We start from the raw sequence: 20,527 nt of genomic DNA, 5'->3' as shown, positions 1-20,527 counted from the left end.
TATACAGTATAACTATACTATACTATGCAGTATAACTATACTATACTATACAGTATAACTATACTATACTATGCAGTATAACTATACTATACTATACAGTATAACTATACTATACTATACAATATAACTATATTATACAGTATAACTATACTATACTATGCAGTATAACTATACTATACTATACAGTATAACTATACTATACTATACAATATAACTATATTATACAGTATAACTATACTATACTATGCAGTAGAACTATACTATACTATACAATATAACTATATTATACAGTATAACTATACTATACTATGCAGTATAACTATATTATACAGTATAACTATACTATACTATGCAGTATAACTATATTATACAGTATAACTATACTATGCCATACTATACTATACTATACAGGATAACTATACTATACAGTATAACTATACTATACTATAATATACAGTATAACTATACTATACTATACAATATAACTATACTATACTATACAGTATAACTATACTATGCTATACTATACTATAATATACAGTATAACTATACTATACTATACAATATAACTATACTATACTATACAGTATAACTATACTATGCTATACTATACTATACTATACAGGATAACTATACTATACAGTATAACTATACTATACTATAATATACAGTATAACTATACTATACTATACAATATAACTATACTATACTATACTATACAGGATAACTATACTATACAGTATAACTATACTATACTATAATATACAGTATAACTATACTATACTATACTATACAATATAACTATACTATACTATACAGTATAACTATACTATACAGTATAACTATACTATGCTATACTATACAGGATAACTATACTATACAGTATAACTATACTATACTATAACATACAGTATAACTATACTATACTATACTATACAGTATAACTATACTATACTATAATATACAGTATAACTATACTATACTATACAGGATAACTATACTATACAGTATAACTATACTATACTATACTATACAATATAACTATACTATACTATACAGTATAACTATACTATACAGTATAACTATACTATGCTATACTATACAGGATAACTATACTATACAGTATAACTATACTATACTATAATATACAGTATAACTATACTATACTATACTATACAGTATAACTATACTATACTATAATATAAAGTATAACTATACTATACTATACTATACAGTATAACTATACTATACGGTATAACTATACTATACTACACAGTATAACTATACTATACAGTATAACTATACTATACTATACTATACAGTATAACTATACTATACTATACAATATAACTATACTATACTATACTCTACAGTATAACTATACTATACTATACTATACAATATAACTATACTATACTATACAATATAACTATACTATACATTATAACTATACTATACAGTATAACTATATTATACAGTATAACTATATTATACAGTATAACTATACTATACTATACAGTATAACTATACTATACTATACAGTATAACTATACTATACTATACTATACAGTATAGCTATACTATACTATACTATACAGTATAGCTATACTATACTATACAATATAACTATACTATACTCTACAGTATAACTATACTATACTATACTATACAATATAACTATACTATACAGTATAACTATACTATACTATACAGTATAACTATACTATTTAAATACTATAATAAATAAAACTAAATGCAAACATTTGTAAAATATGGAAAAGAAAAAGCCCAAATAAAAACATTCCTGATTCATTTAAGATTTTAGACAAATCTGACAGAGTTGACCAAATCTCTGGAAACGTCTTTTAGGAATTCGTTTTGTGATAAATATTATTTGAAGTCACATTGGGCTACATAAGATCATTTTCCAGTTCATATCCAGTATTGTCAGTTATTAGAATTTGAAACACTTTTTTAGAGTCATCCTTTATTTCCAGGCTTGAAAGTATTTATAGTTTTTGAGGTGAGTTGGGGGCCCCCCTTTCCTTGCGGGGTGTGTGTTATGCCAGTGGGTGTTCCCCTCGTTATCAGCACCTGGTTTCCCCCCTCATGTGGCCTTTAAAACGCAACTTCGATTGTAAAAATCCTACTTAAATGGATATGCATGCCTTATTCTTTATGCTGGCAGTAAGGCTCTTTGAATGGCAGTTCAGGCATCAAAGATATTTATAGAAAAGCGGTTGACCCTCTGTGCTGAGGAATGGTTCTTTACTTGTACAGTAGGGGACAGGGGGGAAAATACAGCGGGCCAATTGTAACCATCGAAAACCGCCAGATTATTGCCATCTGATCTCTCGTTAAACCATCGATATGCCCTAAAATACCTCGCACAGCTGATCTCAATTGCAACCAACATTGGCCAGAGATTTGCCGCTCCCTAATGTGGACGCCGAGGTCATCTTATATTCTTCATTGCAGCCAAGACTATTTCGCCCTCTGGTTGGTATTGTCACTGGAACAACTTAGTCCTGCTTCATGAACAGACTACAGGTGATCTTTATGAACAGACTACGGGTGATCTTCATGAACAGACTACAGGTGATCTTGATGAGCAGACTACGGGTGATCTTTATGAACAGACTACGGGTGATCTTTATGAGCAGACTACGGGTGATCTTTATGAGCAGACTACGGGTGATCTTTATGAGCAGACTACGGGTGATCTTTATGAGCAGACTACGGGTGATCTTTATGAGCAGATTACGGGTGATCTTTATGAACAGACTACGGGTGATCTTTATGAACAGACTACGGGTGATTTATCTATTCGACAATCATTCCTCGTTTACCACAGTAAATCTATTATGGCAATTTACCTCAATTAAATACAACTGTCATGTCTGTTATGGTCATTTTTTAAATCAAGATCAGGGGTAAAATATCTCTGGACAGGACATATCTGAAATGTGTAACTAAATAAAGTGCTCAGCACTTCCAACACAACTGTTGGGAAAGCATTCCAGGTGAAGCTGGTTGAGAGAATGCCAATAGTGTGCAAAGCTGTCATCAAGGCAAAAGGTGGCTACTTTGAAGAATCTCAAATATATTTTAATTTGTTTAACACGTTTTTGGTTACTACAAGATTCCATGTGTTATTTCATCGTTTTGATATCTTCACTATTATTCTACAATGTAGAAAATAGTACAAATAATTAAAAATCCTTGAATGAGTAGGTGTGTCCAAACTTTTGACTGACTGGCTCTCTCTCTCTCTCTCTCTCTCTCTCTCTCTCTCTCTCTCTCTCTCTCTCTCTCTCTCTCTCTCTCTCTCTCTCTCTCTCTCTCTCTCTCTCAGGTTTGTCATCTTTACCTCCCCCACCTGGCCCTGAGCAGACTAAAGGTCAGTTCTCTAACGAGCTCCCTTCCGCCCCTCACCTGGTCAACCCTGCTGCCCCTCACCTGGTCAACCCTGCTGCCCCTCACCTGGTCAACCCTGCTGCCCCTCACCTGGTCAACCCTTCGTCTCCCCACAACCTTCGCTTGGAAGCCGCTGCTCCTCACTACCACAACAACCAGCTGCAGGTTAAGGTCTTCTGGAAGAGACGGCACCAAGGCAAGTTGTACAAAAAGAAAGACAGAGGCACGACTTCACATCTCTACTCCTCCTCTCCTCGTTGGATAATACAGCCACAGGAATCCCCAAGCAGGGGTCATGGGTCAAAACAGATGAGGTTGGCTTAGATTGTTGACAACATGTAAACTATATTTAGTCTCCAATGTTTATTGAAAACATACATTTAATTTGCACAATGAGCACTTGTTGTCTCTCAAATACATCGTTACAGTTGTTGGTTAGCTAGCTAGCATTTTTTGTTGTTGTTGTGCCATATTAGCATTGACATGAAATCAGCCAAAACACCTCAAAACAAGACATGGTATCAAGAACAACGTAAAACTAGCGGGTCATTTAGGATTCCCCATATGGCAGTTTGTTGTCATTGTTGCCATCCAGAAGCAGAACAACTCACAGACTTCTGCCCTGTTGAAGGTTAACTGACAACGTCACGTCACGCTATCTACAGTATGTTGCTATATTACTAATATATTGTTTTTACAGTCATATGTTGCTATAACAGTCATATGTTGATATAACAGGCATATGTTGATATAACAGTCATATGTTGATATAACAGTCATATGTTGCTATAACAGTCATATGTTGCTATAACAGTCATATGTTGATATAACAGGCATATGTTGATATAACAGTCATATGTTGATATAACAGTCATATGTTGATATAACAGGCATATGTTGATATAACAGGCATATGTTGATATAACAGTCATATGTTGCTATAACAGTCATATGTTGATATAACAGGCATATGTTGATATAACAGTCATATGTTGATATAACAGTTGCTATAACAGTCATATGTGTTGGTACAACAACTATTTGTTTCTTTAGAATAGAGACACCACATACTGTAGCAGCTGAGTAAACAGACTCCCAGTAGAGGTGTGAGGAGCCAGCCAGAGAAACCCCAGACTCTCCTCACTGTACAACAGACTACAGTCCACAGCCAGATACATTGCTGTGTGCTTGTTCGTCTTTGAGTGTTTCCAATAAACACTGTTTCTCACAAAGCACATTTCAAATATGCTCCGTAAGCAAAGTCTTAAAATAGTGTGTTTGGCGAGGTAATGGCGATGGAGCTGACGTTGTGCTCCGTAAATCTGCCTGAGAGAGAATGAGGAGCACGAGGACAGATTTAATAACATCAATATGGGAACATAACCGGGAGCAGATGTATATATATGCGTGTGTGTGTGTGTGTGTGTGTGTGTGTGTGTGTGTGTGTGTGTGTGTGTGTGTGTGTGTGTGTGTGTGAGACAGAGACAGAGACAGAGACAGACAGACAGAGACAGAGACAGACAGACAGAGACAGAGACAGAGACAGAGACAGAGACAGACAGAGACAGAGACAGAGAGACAGACAGACAGAGAGAGATAGAGAGCAAATGAAAGTAAGAGAAAGAGAGAGAGAATGTTCATCTGGGGTTCAACCTAGAGTTCATGTAGAGATGGATCTGGTGAAAGAAGAAGAAGGGGGGAGGGAGTAGAAAGAGAGGGAGAGAGAGGCTCGTCTGGGGTTCAATGTCGTCAACCTGGAGATGATGTAGAGATGGATCTGGTGAAAGATGAAGAAGGGGGGAGGGAGTAGAAAGAGAGGGGAGAGAGAGAGGCTCGTCTGGGGTTCAATGTCGTCAACCTGGAGATGATGTAGAGATGGATCTGGTGAAAGATGAAGAAGGGGGGAGGGAGTAGAAAGAGAGGGAGAGAGAGGCTCGTCTGGGGTTCAATGTCGTCAACCTGGAGATGATGTAGAGATGGATCTGGTGAAAGAAGTGATGTTGCCTGGATACAGGAGAAGAGTGTGTGGTTGAAGGCCAAAGTGCTCTGGTGACGTGCTTATATTGTTAGCGATTCAACTGTCAATATGTTTCTCTTCAGCCCTCTTGGTCTATAGCATCATAACACGGTGTCCACCTTCTGTGTTCCAGAAACCTATAGGGACTCCACTACATACGTCCTGAGGTGGTATCCTCATGTATGTGCCAGCAACGTCAGCCAGACAGAGAAAATAGCCACTGTGCAGGTGAGTTTCAGAGCTATAGAATAGAACAGCATTTCCACAACTACGTTGGGCCAGATGGCTGTTGGCTGATACTGTGAAAGAGTCCAATACTGTTTTATATTGAATTTGTCCATTTGGGTTTGCCAACTAAAACTGCTACGTTATATCCCCCAGCTTCTCCACAGTGTGGGACTATTGGATGAGTCATTAATAAACAGTCCCTCAGCTTCTCCATAGTGTGGGACTATTGGATGAGTCATTAATAAACAGTCCCTCAGCTTCTCCATAGTGTGGGACTATTGGATGAGTCATTAATAAACAGTCCCTCAGCTTCTCCATAGTGTGGGACTATTGGATGAGTCATTAATAAACAGTCCCTCAGCTTCTCCATAGTGTGGGACTATTGGATGAGTCATTAATAAACAGTCCCTCAGCTTCTCCATAGTGTGGGACTATTGGATGAGTCATTAATAAACAGTCCCTCAGCTTCTCCATAGTGTGGGACTATTGGATGAGTCATTAATAAACAGTCCCTCAGCTTCTCCACAGTGTGGGACTATTGGATGAGTCATTAATAAACAGTCCCTCAGCTTCTCCATAGTGTGGGACTATTGGATGAGTCATTAATAAACAGTCCCTCAGCTTCTCCATAGTGTGGGACTATTGGATGAGTCATTAATAAACAGTCCCCCAGCTTCTCCACAGTGTGGGACTATTGGATGAGTCATTAATAAACAGTCCCTCAGCTTCTCCATAGTGTGGGACTATTGGATGAGTCATTAATAAACAGTCCCTCAGCTGGAGTGGACGCTAACTTCTTCATCATAAAAATGAGCCAAAGCAGATCTGTGTCAGAAAGCGGAGCTGCAGCCAAGACCAGAGAGCTGTAGCTAGCTATCTCTCCCACTGCATCCGTCATCAGCTACCCTGGCTGGGGTCTGGCTGAGTCCTGTATGGGGCCTGGCTGGGGTCTGGCTGGGGCCTGGCTGAGTCCTGTATGGGGCCTGGCTTGGGTCTGGCTGGGGCCTGGCTGAGTCCTGTATGGGGCCTGGCTGGGGCCTGGCTGAGTCCTGTATGGGGCCTGGCTGAGTCCTGTATGGGGCCTGGCTGGGGCCTGGCTGAGTCCTGTATGGGGCCTGGCTGGGGCCTGGCTGAGTCCTGTATGGGGCCTGGCTGGGGCCTGGCTGAGTCCTGTATGGGGCCTGGCTGGGGCCTGGCTGAGTCCTGTATGGGGCCTGGCTGGGGTCTGGCTGAGTCCTGTATGGGGCCTGGCTGGGGTCTGGCTGGGGCCTGGCTGGGGCCTGGCTGAGTCCTGTATGGGGCCTGGCTGGGGTCTGGCTGGGTCCTGGCTGGGGTCTGGCTGAGTCCTGGCTGAGTCCTGGCTGTGGTCTGGCTGTGGGGGGCGCTGTGTATGTGTACTAGAACTGTGCGAGAGGTATGAGCCATCGCTTTACAAGAGAGGCTAAGGAGATCTAATATTACACCCTGGCGCACAGCTCGGCTTTCATAATTTCTCTCTTCTTTTATCATATTTTTGTTCCTGTCTGTTTGACTTTCACATTCTTCCCTCACTTGAGACCAGAGTTGGCTGGCTGACTGGCTGATGTAGAGTTGTTCAGTTGTTCAACTTTTCTGCTCTCGCTCTATCTCTCCTGTATCTATCTAAGGGCTTTATTGGCATGGGAAACATATGTTAACATTGCCAAAGCAAGTGAAATAGATAATAAACTAAGTGAAATAAACAACAAAAATGAACAGTAAACATTACACTCACAGAAGTTCCAAAAGAATAAAGATATTTCAAATGTCATATTATGTCTAGAAACAGTGTTGTGACAATGTGCAAATAGTACAAAAAGGAAAATAAATAAACATAAATATGGGTTGTATTTACAATGGTGTTTGTTCTTCACTGGTTGCCCTTTTCTAGTGGCAACAGGTCGCAAATCTTGCTGCTGTGACGACACACTGAGGTATTTCACCCAATAGATATGGGAGTTGATCAACATTGGATTTGTTTTCGAATTCTTTGTGGTTGTGTGTAATCTGAGGGAAATAGGTGTCTCTAATATGGTTATACATTTGGCAGGACGTTAGGGAGTTCAGTTTCCACCTCATTTTGTGGGTAGTGTGCACATAGCCTGTCTTCTGTTGAGAGCCATGTCTGCCTACGGCGGCCTTTCTCAATAGCAAGGCTATGCTCACTGAGTCTGTACATAGTCAAAGCTTTCCTTAAGTTTGGGTCAGTCACAGTGGTCAGGTATTCTGCCAGAATTCTGCATGCAGTCTCAATTTGTTCCATTTGATGAATTCTTGGTTGGTGAGCAGACCCCAGAACTCACAACCATAAAGGGCAATGGATTCTATAACTGATTCAAGTATCTTCAGCCACATCCTAATTGGTATGTCTCAGCTCGTTCACAGCTTTGCGGAAGTTACCTGTGGCGCTGATGTTTAGGCCGAGGTATGTATAGTTGTTTGTGTGCTCTAGGGCAACAGTGTCTAGATGGAATTTGTATTTGTTGTCCTGGCAACTGGACCTTTTTTGGAACACCAGTATTTTTGTCTTACTGAGATTTACTGTCAGGGCCCAGGTCTGTCAGGGCCCAGGTCTGTCAGGGCCCAGGTCTGTCAGGGCCCAGGTCTGTCAGGGCCCAGGTCTAGCAGAATCTGTGCAGAAGATCTACATGCTGCTGTAGGCCCTCCTTGGCCCTCCCCCAGATCATCATCGATCTCTCTCTCTCTCCCTCCTATCTCTCTCTCTGTCTCTCCCCCCAGCAGAACTCTCTCCATGTGAGTTTGAGTACTGTGATGGTGATGAATAGTACCACAGCAGTGTGAGCAGGACTTCACTCACTTCTCTCTCACAACTAATGGACTTTGTCTTGGTTCTATGGCCTTGGAGAACATTTGGCTCTGCGCCAGTAGGATATTTGAATTCCACTCCCTCCTTTTTGTCTGGGTATCTCTCTGTCTCTCTCCGAGCTATCTCTCGCTCTCCCCTATCTCTCCCCTATCTTTTTATCTCTCGCTCTCCCCTATCTCTCTCCTATCTCTTTATCTCTCGCTCTCCTCTATCTCTTTATCTCTCGCTATCCCCTATCTCTTTATCTCTCGCTCTCCCCTATCTCTTTATCTCTCGCTCTCCCCTATCTCTTTATCTCTCGATCTCTCCCCTATCTCTTTATCTCTCGCTCTCCCCTATCTCTTTATCTCTCGATCTCTCCCCTATCTCTTTATCTCTCGCTCTCCCCCCTACCTCTTTATCTCTCGCTCTCCCCTATCTCCTTATCTCTCGCTCTCCCCTATCTCTCAAGGGTGGCAGGTAGCCTAGTGGTTAGAGGGTTGGGCCAGTAGCCGAAAGGTTGCTGGATTGAATCCCCGAGCTGACAAGGTAAACATCTGTCATTCTGCCCCTGAACAAGGCAATTAACCCACTGTTCCACGGTAGGCCGTCATTGTAAATAAGAATGTGTTCTTAACTCATTTGCCTAGTTAAATAAAAAATATTGTCTTTCACTTCTCACCGCTGTGCTGATTGATAATTGCTCCTGTCATCTCTTTTCTTCACCTCACTCCTCGTTTCTCCTCTCAGGGAACACATTATGTTATCACTGGGCTGCTGTTCGCCTGTAAGTACCGGATCGCTGTGGCGCTCGTAGCACCAGAGGGGGATCAGAGGTCAGAAGCTGTTACTGCGGTAACGACCCCACCTTGTTCTGCGGTCATGGCGAGAGGGGGCAAGGCCTTGCCCTGTGCCAGAGAAGGTATCCCAAGCGCCACACATGCCGTAACACACAACACAGCATGAAGAAAGTGAATATCTGACAGACTGATTGAGTATCAGGAGGAGTGTGAATGCACTATTTCTGCACAGCTTCTTACTCTCAATGACAATTATATACGTTGTATCTATGATTCTATGACCTTTGAAATATTTAGGTACTTTGTTATGTACTAACTGTAGATATATTATGGGTCAAAATGATTATTTAGTAACGATGTGTAAATGTGGGTTTTCCTGTGTCAGAGCGCCCCCTGGTGTCCAAGAAGGTGGTACTGCGTCCTGAGAAGCTGACTGCAGAGTTCCACACGGTCAACGGTTCCCTGCAGGGCCTGTTCCGCTGGCAGCTCTCCCAGACTGCACCGGGGCAGACGCCCATCGCAGGGTTCCAGTTCTCCTGGGTGCAGGTGTCCTCTAGCACCATGGCAACGGGAGGACAGGACACCCTTATCTCTCAGACACAGATAGTAGCCCCGGTGAGTACGAGTGTGTGTGTGTGTGTGTGTGTGTGTGTGTGTGTGTGTGTGTGTGTGTGTGTGTGTGTGTGTGTGTGTGTGTGTGTGTGTGTGTGTGTGTGTGTGTGTGTGTGTGTGTGTGTGTGTGTGTGTGTGTGTGTGTGTGTGTGTGTGTGATCATCTCTGACTGTAAGCCATCCCTATATTTCCCTCCCTGTGTACTCATGTACTGTTCTCCACCAGGACCAGCGCTCTCTGACAGTGGAGTGGCTGCAGCCAGACAGTGTGTATAAGCTACAGGTCCAGGTGCTGTCAGCAGGTGGCAGTGGCCTCTCAGTGGCCAGGACCCTCCATACACCTCCCCTCAACACCACTCTGCTATGAAGTACTGCTACAGGGCCCTCCATACACCTCCCCTCAACACCGCTCTGCTATGAGGTAATGCTACAGGGCCCTCCATACACCTCCCCTCAACACCACTCTGCTATGAGGTACTGCTGCAGGGCCTAACATCACATACACCTCCCCTCAACACCACTCTGCTACAGGGCCCTCCATACACCTCCCCTCAACACCGCTCTGCTATGAGGTACTGCTACAGGGCCCTCCATACACCTCCCCTCAACACCACTCTGCTATGAGGTACTGCTACAGGGCCTAACATCACATACACCTCCCCTCAACACCACTCTGCTATGAGGTACTGCTGCAGGGCCCTCCATACACCTCCCCTCAACACCACTCTGCTATGAGGTACTGCTACAGGGCCTAACATCACATACACCTCCCCTCAACACCACTCTGCTATGAGGTACTGCTACAGGGCCCTCCATACACCTCCCCTCAACACCACTCTGCTATGAGGTACTGCTACAGGGCCCTCCATACACCTCCCCTCAACACCACTCTGCTATGAGGTACTGCTGCAGGACCCTCCATACACCTCCCCTCAACACCACTCTGCTATGAGGTACTGCTACAGGGCCTAACATCACATACACCTCCCCTCAACACCACTCTGCTATGAGGTACTGCTGCAGGGCCCTCCATACACCTCCCCTCAACACCACTCTGCTATGAGGTACTGCTGCAGGACCCTCCATACACCTCCCCTCAACACCACTCTGCTATGAGGTACTGCTACAGGGCCTAACATCACATACACCTCCCCTCAACACCACTCTGCTATGAGGTACTGCTGCAGGGCCCTCCATACACCTCCCCTCAACACCACTCTGCTATGAGGTACTGCTACAGGGCCCTCCATACACCTCCCCTCAACACCACTCTGCTATGAGGTACTGCTACAGGGCCCTCCATACACCTCCCCTCAACACCACTCTGCTATGAGGTACTGCTGCAGGACCCTCCATACACCTCCCCTCAACACCACTCTGCTATGAGGTACTGCTGCAGGGCATAACATCACATACACCTCCCCTCAACACCACTCTGCTATGAGGTACTGCTGCAGGGCCCTCCATACACCTCCCCTCAACACCGCTCTGCTATGAGGTACTGCTGCAGGGCCTAACATCACATACACCTCCCCTCAACACCACTCTGCTATGAGGTACTGCTGCAGGGCATAACATCACATACACCTCCCCTCAACACCACTCTGCTATGAGGTACTGCTACAGGGCCTAACATCACATACACCTCCCCTCAACACCACTCTGCTATGAGGTACTGCTGCAGGACCCTCCATACACCTCCCCTCAACACCACTCTGCTATGAGGTACTGCTACAGGGCCTAACATCACATACACCTCCCCTCAACACCACTCTACTATGAGGTACTGCTGCAGGGCCTAACATCGTAAACAAAAGACAAACCACTCACTGACACACTACAGCACTGTTTCCTAAACAGCCAATGTCTACGGGGTAAAAATAACATTTATAAATTTGACTGGCACTGCTCAAAACATAACACCATTCTGAAATCCCCACATACTTCTTTTCAGAGGGTGTTTGACCTCTCAGGACCATGTTGGCGAGAGAGAGCCAGAGAGAGAGCCGGAGAGAGAGTCGGAGAGAGAGCCAGAGAGAGAGCCAGAGAGAGAGCCAGAGAGAGAGCCAGAGAGAGAGCCAGAGAGAGAGCCAGAGAGAGAGCCGGAGAGAGAGACGGAGAGAGAGCCGGAGAGAGAGCCGGAGAGAGAGCCGGAGAGAGAGTCGGAGAGAGAGCCAGAGAGAGAGCCGGAGAGAGAGCCGGAGAGAGAGCCAGAGAGAGAGCCGGAGAGAGAGTCGGAGAGAGAGCCAGAGAGAGAGCCAGAGAGAGAGCCGGAGAGAGAGCCAGAGAGAGAGCCAGAGAGAGAGCCGGAGAGAGAGCCGGAGAGAGAGCCAGAGAGAGAGCCGGAGAGAGCCGGAGAGAGAGCCAGAGAGAGAGCCGGAGAGAGAGCCGGAGAGATACAGCGTTGTGTGTGTGTTGTTAGTACTCGTTGGAGTGTGTGAGAGAACAGATCTTCTCGTTGGAGCCATTGCTTCAGTAATGTATTCTGTATTGGAAACCTGGCGACAACAGAACTCTCTCCGTGTGAGTTTGAGTACTGTGATGGTGATGAATAGTACCACAGCAGTGTGAGCGGGACTTCACTCACTTCTCTCTCACAACTAATGGACTTTGTCTTGGTTCTATGGCCTTGGAGAACATTTGGCTCTGCGCCAGTAGGATATTTGAATTCCACTCCCTCCCTCCTTCTGAGTGTTCTTGGCAGGTCAGAATTATAATAAATATTCTAGTTCTAATTCTAGAGTTCCTAGACTGCTAGACGTTTCTGGAACAAATAGTTCCTCAGAGAGAGAGAGAGAGACTCCCAGAGACACTCCTGGTGTGGTGTTCCAGACCTCCCAGTTAGGATGGACACCGCCAGGAGAACTGTGGGAGCACTGGGAGAGAGAGGGAGGCGGAGAGGGAGGATCGTAGCTTTGGTACCTCAACAGAAAGAGCCTGATTTGTCCAACTTTGATAGAAGATGGAGGTCTCCCAAATCTGTGCAACTAATTGCAAAATGTCAAAGTGAATCTACAGGGATTTTGTTGTTATCAGCTGTCTGCGTATATAAGGAATACGACTCTGTTCAACCTGTAGCACACAGTACACTCCTTTCAGCCAGGGCCGTAGGTGTTGCAGCCAAGCGTAGTACTTTACATACAGAGCAGGGAGTCATTGTAGAAATGGATCTGACTTCTGTTCCAGTGTTTGGTTTGATTTGCATTAAATTACACTGATTACTTCAATCATATATAACCCCTGTCTGATCCCACCAATCATCCTCTCTCTGTTTTCCAGGCTCCACCCCCCAACGTGCTTCGTCCTCTGCTGCTCGTCATCACTAGCGCCGTAGTGTGTATTGAGCACACCACCTCCACTAAAACAAACACACACACACACACACACCAATGCCGTGCCAGTGCTGCACTGCTCTCTGTTGTCTTTATCACACAGAGATATATTGCATGATGAACCAATCACCTTTACCTGAAAGATCAGGTGAATCTATGCCATGGCCATTACACTTACAATACATGTATGTTTAATGTTTAGAGATGATACTTTACAGTCGTGTATAATGTAATCATAATTTACACGCGTAAAGAAAAATATATAGCACTGATGTATGTAGTCATACCAAACTGTCTGTGTTTTTCATGGATCTCTACACAGTATGTTCCTGCAAGTAAAATGGCCCGGCGTAAAGCAGAGTTGTAGTTTAGTATTTTTGTAATATTGCGCTATAAGTTATTATTTCAAGCATATGATAACCCCAGCAGTGACTTTGATGTATGTAACCCTCTTATATATCGTTGTTCCAGTTTTATTTATTGTGTTGTAATTAAAGAGTATTGTAATATGTGATGTTTTAATGACCTGGAACTTATTCAAGAGTATTATAATATGGTGTTTTAATGACCTCGGACTGACCCTCAACACAGGGGCCCCTCAGGGGTGCGTGCTTAGTCCCCTCCTGTACTCCCTGTTCACCCACGACTGCGTGACCGTGCACGACTCCAACACCTTCATTAATGTTTTTACTGCAGTGGGCTAAATCAAGGTCACAAGGTTGGTGTTTCTGGGTCTTAAACAAATCTACTTTACTGCAGTGGGCTAAATCAAGGTCACAAGGTTGGTGTTTCTGGGTCTTAAACAAATCTACTTTGACACAAAAGTATACACCTCACACACATGGGTATGGATTTAAGACGACACCTGTACCATGTCAGATATAGAGTTTAAATGTATTACATTTTGAGTTTGCATCCCCAATACATACACACACACACCACACACACAGACAAAACCCACATGCACACACAGTTGTCACACACACACACACACACACACACACACACACACACACACACACACACACACACACACACACACACACACACACACACACACACACACACACACACACACACACACACACACACACACACACACACCTCACAGAAGACTGAAATATAACAAAGGCGTTTGACATAGAAACACCTGATTTTTGGCAGATTTAAAAAAAAAAGTATATTATTAAAATTCTGAAAGATATTAATGACATTCCACCCATGAGGCCACTAGAGGGTGATTTGGTCATTTGACTGCAGGAAAGGGCCGTTTTCTGACGACAAGACGGGGGTAGGACTGATCACCAACGACGATGAGACAGTTGAAGTCGGAAGTTTACATACACTTAGGAGTCATTAAAACTCGTTTTTCAACCACTCCACAAATTTCTTGTTAAACAAACTTTAGTTTTGTCAAGTCGGTTAGGACATCTACTTTGTGCATGACACAAGTCATTTTTCCAAATAAATTGTTTACAGACAGATTATTTCACTGTATCACAATTCCAGTGGGTCAGAAGTTTACATACACTAAGTTGACTGTGCCTTTAAACAGCTTGGAAAATTCCAGAAAATGATGTCATGGCTTTAGAAGCTTCTGATAGGCTTGACGATTGACATCATTTGAGTCCTTTGGAGGTGTACCTGTGGATGTATTTCAAGGCCTACCTTCAAACTCAGTGCCTCTTTGCTTGACATCATGGGAAAATCAAAAGAAATCAGCCAAGACCTCAGAAAGGAAATTGTAGTCCTCCACAAGTCTGGTTCATCCTTTAAAAAATGCCTGAAGGTTCCACGTTCATCTGTACAAACAATAGTACGCAAGAATACCACTCAGGAAGGAGACGCATTCTGTGCATAGGTGAGAATCTTTTGATTCTCACCTATGCTAGGCAGACGTCATTAATCCACAAGAGCCCATGGCTTATTCGAAATAGCTTTTTTGGATGCAGCTTTATTGTTCAGTCTCATTCATAACATAATAATAATAATTTTTCCGGTTCCGGTTGGAGCGAGCGGCCGCATCTACACTTCGGTCCGCAGGTAGTATAACTTTTTATAACTTTTCATTACATTTCGTTATAGTACAACGGTTTGATTTGTCTAATCTTAGCAATTTCTTCTTAGCCAGCTACATAGCCGTCTTTGTATCAACGACAATTGCATAATTATCGTATTTCGTCGTCCTAACGTATCTGCCCAGCAGCTAGCTAAGCAGCTAGCTAACATCCACTGTCCACTAGCACTGTAGAAACCATTACACTCAACTGAACGACTCGATTAGCGTAGTGTCAGCTAGCTACATAGTTGTCTTCGTATCCAAGATAATTGTGCAGTTTAGAGTGTGTAGACTTAGAGTGATTATCTTAATTTACCGAGGTTAGCTAGCCAGCTATTTGTCGTCCTTAACGTAGGAAATGCTGCTAGCTAGCTAGCCAACAGCTAGCCAACCTCTACCGAATTGAACTCCAACTACCCGGTCAACATTCCGCGTCGTTCCACAGGTAGTATCACATTTTCATTTCACTTCATTACAGTACAACGGTTTGATTTGTTTGATCGTAGCTAGCCAGCTACATAGCCGTCTTTGTTTCTAAGACAATTGTGTAGTCTAGAGCGATTTTCTAGGTTAGCTGGCCAGCTATTGTCGTTCTTCTAACGTAGCTAGCCAGCTAGCCCCCGAATAGCAGCACTGTTGTAACTATTACAGTACAACGGTTTGTTTTGTTTGATCGTAGCTAGCTAGCTACATAGCCGTCTTTGTATCTAAGACAATTGTGTAGCCTAGAGCGATTTTCTAGGTTAGCCAGCCAGCTATTGTCGTTCTTTTAAGTAACGGAACGCAATCAACCTTGCTAGCTAGCCAGCTAGCCCCGAATAGCAGCACTGTAGAAACTATTACACTCGACGGAACGACTTGATTAGTGTAGTGTCAACATCGCAGCCACTACCAGCTAGCCTACTCCAGCAGTACTGTTTCATTTCAATCATTTTAGTCAATAAGATTCTTGCTACGTAAGCTTAACTTTCTGAACATTCGAGACGTGTAGTCCACTTGTCATTCCAATCTCCTTTGCATTAGCGTAGCCTCTTCTGTACCCTGTTAACTATGTGTCTATCTATCCCTGTTCTCTCCTCTCTGCACAGACCATACAAACGCTCCACACCGCGTGGCCGCGGCCACCCTAATCTGGTGGTCCCAGCGCGCACGACCCACGTGGAGTTCCTGGTCTCCGGTAGCCTCTGGAACTGCCGATCTGCGGCCAACAAGGCAGAGTTCATCTCAGCCTATGCCTCCCTCCAGTCCCTCGACTTCCTGGCACTGACGGAAACATGGATCACCACAGATAACACTGCTACTCCTACTGCTCTCTCTTCGTCCGCCCACGTGTTCTCGCACACCCCGAGAGCTTCTGGTCAGCGGGGTGGTGGCACCGGGATCCTCATCTCTCCCAAGTGGTCATTCTCTCTCTCTCCCCTTACCCATCTATCTATCGCCTCCTTTGAATTCCATGCTGTCACAGTTACCAGCCCTTTCAAGCTTAACATTCTTATCATTTATCGCCCTCCAGGTTCCTCGGAGAGTTCATCAATGAGCTTGATGCCTTGATAAGCTCCTTTCCTGAGGACGGCTCACCTCTCACAGTCCTGGGCGACTTTAACCTCCCCACGTCTACCTTTGACTCATTCCTCTCTGCCTCCTTCTTTCCACTCCTCTCCTCTTTTGACCTCACCCTCTCACCTTCCCCCTACTCACAAGGCAGGCAATACGCTCGACCTCATCTTTACTAGATGCTGTTCTTCCACTAACCTCACTGCAACTCCCCTCCAAGTCTCCGACCACTACCTTGTATCCTTTTCCCTCTCGCTCTCATCCAACACTTCCCACACTGCCCCTACTCGGATGGTATCGCGCCGTCCCAACCTTCGCTCTCTCTCCCCCGCTACTCTTTCCTCTTCCATCCTTTCATCTCTTCCCTCTGCTCATACCTTCTCCAACCTTTCTCCTGACTCTGCCTCCTCAACCCTCCTCTCTTCCCTTTCTGCATCCTTTGACTCTCTATGTCCCCTATCCTCCAGGCCGGCTCGGTCCTCCCCTCCCGCTCCGTGGCTCGATGACTCATTGCGAGCTCACAGAACAGAGCTCCGGGCAGCCGAGCGGAAATGGAGGAAAACTCGCCTCCCTGCGGACCTGGCATCCTTTCACTCCCTCCTCTCTACATTTTCCTCCTCTGTCTCTGCTGCTAAAGCCACTTTCTACCACTCTAAATTCCAAGCATCTGCCTCTAACCCTAGGAAGCTCTTTGCCACCTTCTCCTCCCTTCTGAATCCTCCTCCCCCTCCCCCCCCTCCTCCCTCTCTGCAGATGACTTCGTCAACCATTTTGAAAAGAAGGTCGACGACATCCGATCCTCGTTTGCTAAGTCAAACGACACCGCTGGTTCTGCTCACACTGCCCTACCCTGTGCTCTGACCTCTTTCTCCCCTCTCTCTCCAGATGAAATCTCGCTTCTTGTGACGGCCGGCCGCCCAACAACCTGCCCGCTCGACCCTATCCCCTCCTCTCTCCTCCAGACCATTTCCGGGGACCTTCTCCCTTACCTCACCTCGCTCATCAACTCATCCCTGACCGCTGGCTACGTCCCTTCCGTCTTCAAGAGAGCGAGAGTTGCACCCCTTCTGAAGAAACCTACACTCGATCCCTCCGATGTCAACAACTACAGACCAGTATCCCTTCTTTCTTTTCTCTCCAAAACTCTTGAACGTGCCGTCCTTGGCCAGCTCTCCCTCTATCTCTCTCAGAATGACCTTCTTGATCCAAATCAGTCAGGTTTCAAGACTAGTCATTCAACTGAGACTGCTCTTCTCTGCATCACGGAGGCGCTCCGCACTGCTAAAGCTAACTCTCTCTCCTCTGCTCTCATCCTTCTAGACCTATCGGCTGCCTTCGATACTGTGAACCATCAGATCCTCCTCTCCACCCTCTCCGAGTTGGGCATCTCCGGCGCGGCCCACGCTTGGATTGCGTCCTACCTGACAGGTCGCTCCTACCAGGTGGCGTGGCGAGAATCTGTCTCCTCGCCACGCGCTCTCACCACTGGTGTCCCCCAGGGCTCTGTTCTAGGCCCTCTCCTATTCTCGCTATACACCAAGTCACTTGGCTCTGTCATAACCTCACATGGTCTCTCCTATCATTGCTATGCAGACGACACACAATTAATCTTCTCCTTTCCCCCTTCTGATGACCAGGTGGCGAATCGCATCTCTGCATGTCTGGCAGACATATCAGTGTGGATGACGGATCACCACCTCAAGCTGAACCTCGGCAAGACGGAGCTGCTCTTCCTCCCGGGGAAGGACTGCCCGTTCCATGACCTCGCCATCACGGTTGACAACTCCATTGTGTCCTCCTCCCAGAGCGCTAAGAACCTTGGCGTGATCCTGGACAACACCCTGTCGTTCTCAACCAACATCATGGCGGTGGCCCGTTCCTGTAGGTTCATGCTCTACAACATCCGCAGAGTACGACCCTGCCTCACACAGGAAGCGGCGCAGGTCCTAATCCAGGCACTTGTCATCTCCCGTCTGGATTACTGCAACTCGCTGTTGGCTGGGCTCCCTGCCTGTGCCATTAAACCCCTACAACTCATCCAGAACGCCGCAGCCCGTCTGGTGTTCAACCTTCCCAAGTTCTCTCACGTCACCCCGCTCCTCCGCTCTCTCCACTGGCTTCCAGTTGAAGCTCGCATCCGCTACAAGACCATGGTGCTTGCCTACGGAGCTGTGAGGGGAACGGCACCGCAGTACCTCCAGGCTCTGATCAGGCCCTACACCCAAGCAAGGGCACTGCGTTCATCCACCTCTGGCCTGCTCGCCTCCCTACCATTGAGGAAGTACAGTTCCCGCTCAGCCCAGTCAAAACTGTTCGCTGCTCTGGCCCCCCAATGGTGGAACAAACTCCCTCACGACGCCAGGACAGCGGAGTCAATCACCACCTTCCGGAGACACCTGAAACCCCACCTCTTCAAGGAATACCTAGGATAGGATAAGTAATCCTTCTCACCCCCCCCCCCCCCTTAATGACTTAGATGCACTATTGTAAAGTGGCTGTTCCACTGGATGTCAGAAGGTGAATTCACCAATTTGTAAGTCGCTCTGGATAAGAGCGTCTGCTAAATGACTTAAATGTAATGTAAATGTCTCCTAGAGATGAACGTACTTTGGTGCGAAAAGTGCCAATCAATCCAAGAACAACAGCAAAGGACCTTGTGAAAATACTAGAGGAAACAGGTAAAAGTATCTATATCCACAGTAAAACGAGTCCTATATTGACATAACCTGAAAGGCCGCTCAGCAAGGAAGAAGCCACTGCTCCAAAACCACCATAAAAAAAGCCAGACTACGGTTTGCAACTGCACATGGGGACAAAGATCATACTTTTTGGAGAAATGTCCTCTGGTCTGATGAAATAAAAATAGAACTGTTTGGCCATAATGACCATTGTTATGTTTGGAGGAAAAAGGGGGAGGCTTGCAAGCCTTAGAACACCTTCCCAACCGTGAAGCACAGGGGTGGCAGCATCATGTTGTGGGGGTGGCAGCATCATGTTGTGGGGGTGCTCTGCTGCAGGAGGGACTGGTGGACTTCACAAAATAGATGGCATCACGAGGGAGGAAAATTATGTGGATATATTGAAGCAACATCAAGACATCAGTCAGGAAGTTAAAGCTTAGTTGCAAATGGGTTTTCCAAATGGACAATGACCCCAAGCATACTTCCAAAGTTGTGGAAAAATGGCTTAAGGACAACAAAGTCAAGGTATTGAGGTGGCCATCACAAAGCCCTGACCTCAACCGTATAGAAAATGTGTGGGCAGAACTGAAAAAGCATGTATGCGAGCAAGGAGGCCTACAAACCTGACTCAGTTACACCAGCTCTGTCAGGAGGAATGGGAGAAAAGTCACTCAACTTATTGTGGGAAGCTTGTGGAAGGCTACCCAGAATGTTTGATCAAAGTTAAACAATTTCAAGGCAATGCTACCAAATACTAATTGAGTGCATGTAAACTTCTGACCCACTTAGAATGAAATAAATAAAACCTGAAATAAATCATTCTCTCTACTATTATTCTGACATTTCACATTCTTAACCTCTTACACTTATGGTGGCGCTATTTCATTTTTGGAAGAAAAACGTTCCCGTTTTAAACAAGATATTTTGTCACAAAAAGATGCTCGACTATGCATATAATTGCTACTGTTCGAAAGAAAACACTCTGACGTGTCCAGAAATACAAA

At 45.1% G+C, this 20,527-nt stretch overlaps 1 protein-coding gene across 2 annotated transcripts in view; it reads left to right on the top strand.

Annotated features, from left to right (window-relative positions):
* anos1b (anosmin 1b) overlaps positions 1-13,740 on the top strand; it is a 189,769-nt gene extending 176,029 nt beyond the window's left edge. The window contains exons 9-14 of one of the 2 annotated variants that reach the window (XR_010451510.1): positions 3,356-3,613; positions 5,568-5,662; positions 9,237-9,408; positions 9,672-9,901; positions 10,124-10,318; positions 13,177-13,740. Coding sequence is in view for 1 of the 2 variants with exons in the window: in XM_064936095.1 (XP_064792167.1) it covers positions 3,356-3,613; positions 5,568-5,662; positions 9,237-9,408; positions 9,672-9,901; positions 10,124-10,264 (896 nt within the window). In the remaining variant the exon portion in view is untranslated. The remainder of the gene's footprint in view (positions 1-3,355; positions 3,614-5,567; positions 5,663-9,236; positions 9,409-9,671; positions 9,902-10,123; positions 10,319-13,176) is intronic. The other variant, XM_064936095.1, reaches the window with a different exon arrangement.
* The last annotated feature ends 6,787 nt before the right edge of the window (positions 13,741-20,527 follow it).

This window comes from Oncorhynchus masou, chromosome 24 (genome assembly GCF_036934945.1).
Source record: "Oncorhynchus masou masou isolate Uvic2021 chromosome 24, UVic_Omas_1.1, whole genome shotgun sequence".
NCBI lineage: Eukaryota > Metazoa > Chordata > Actinopteri > Salmoniformes > Salmonidae > Oncorhynchus > Oncorhynchus masou.
Note: the sequence above shows the minus strand (reverse complement) of the source record. Positions and strands in the feature narration are given on the sequence as shown.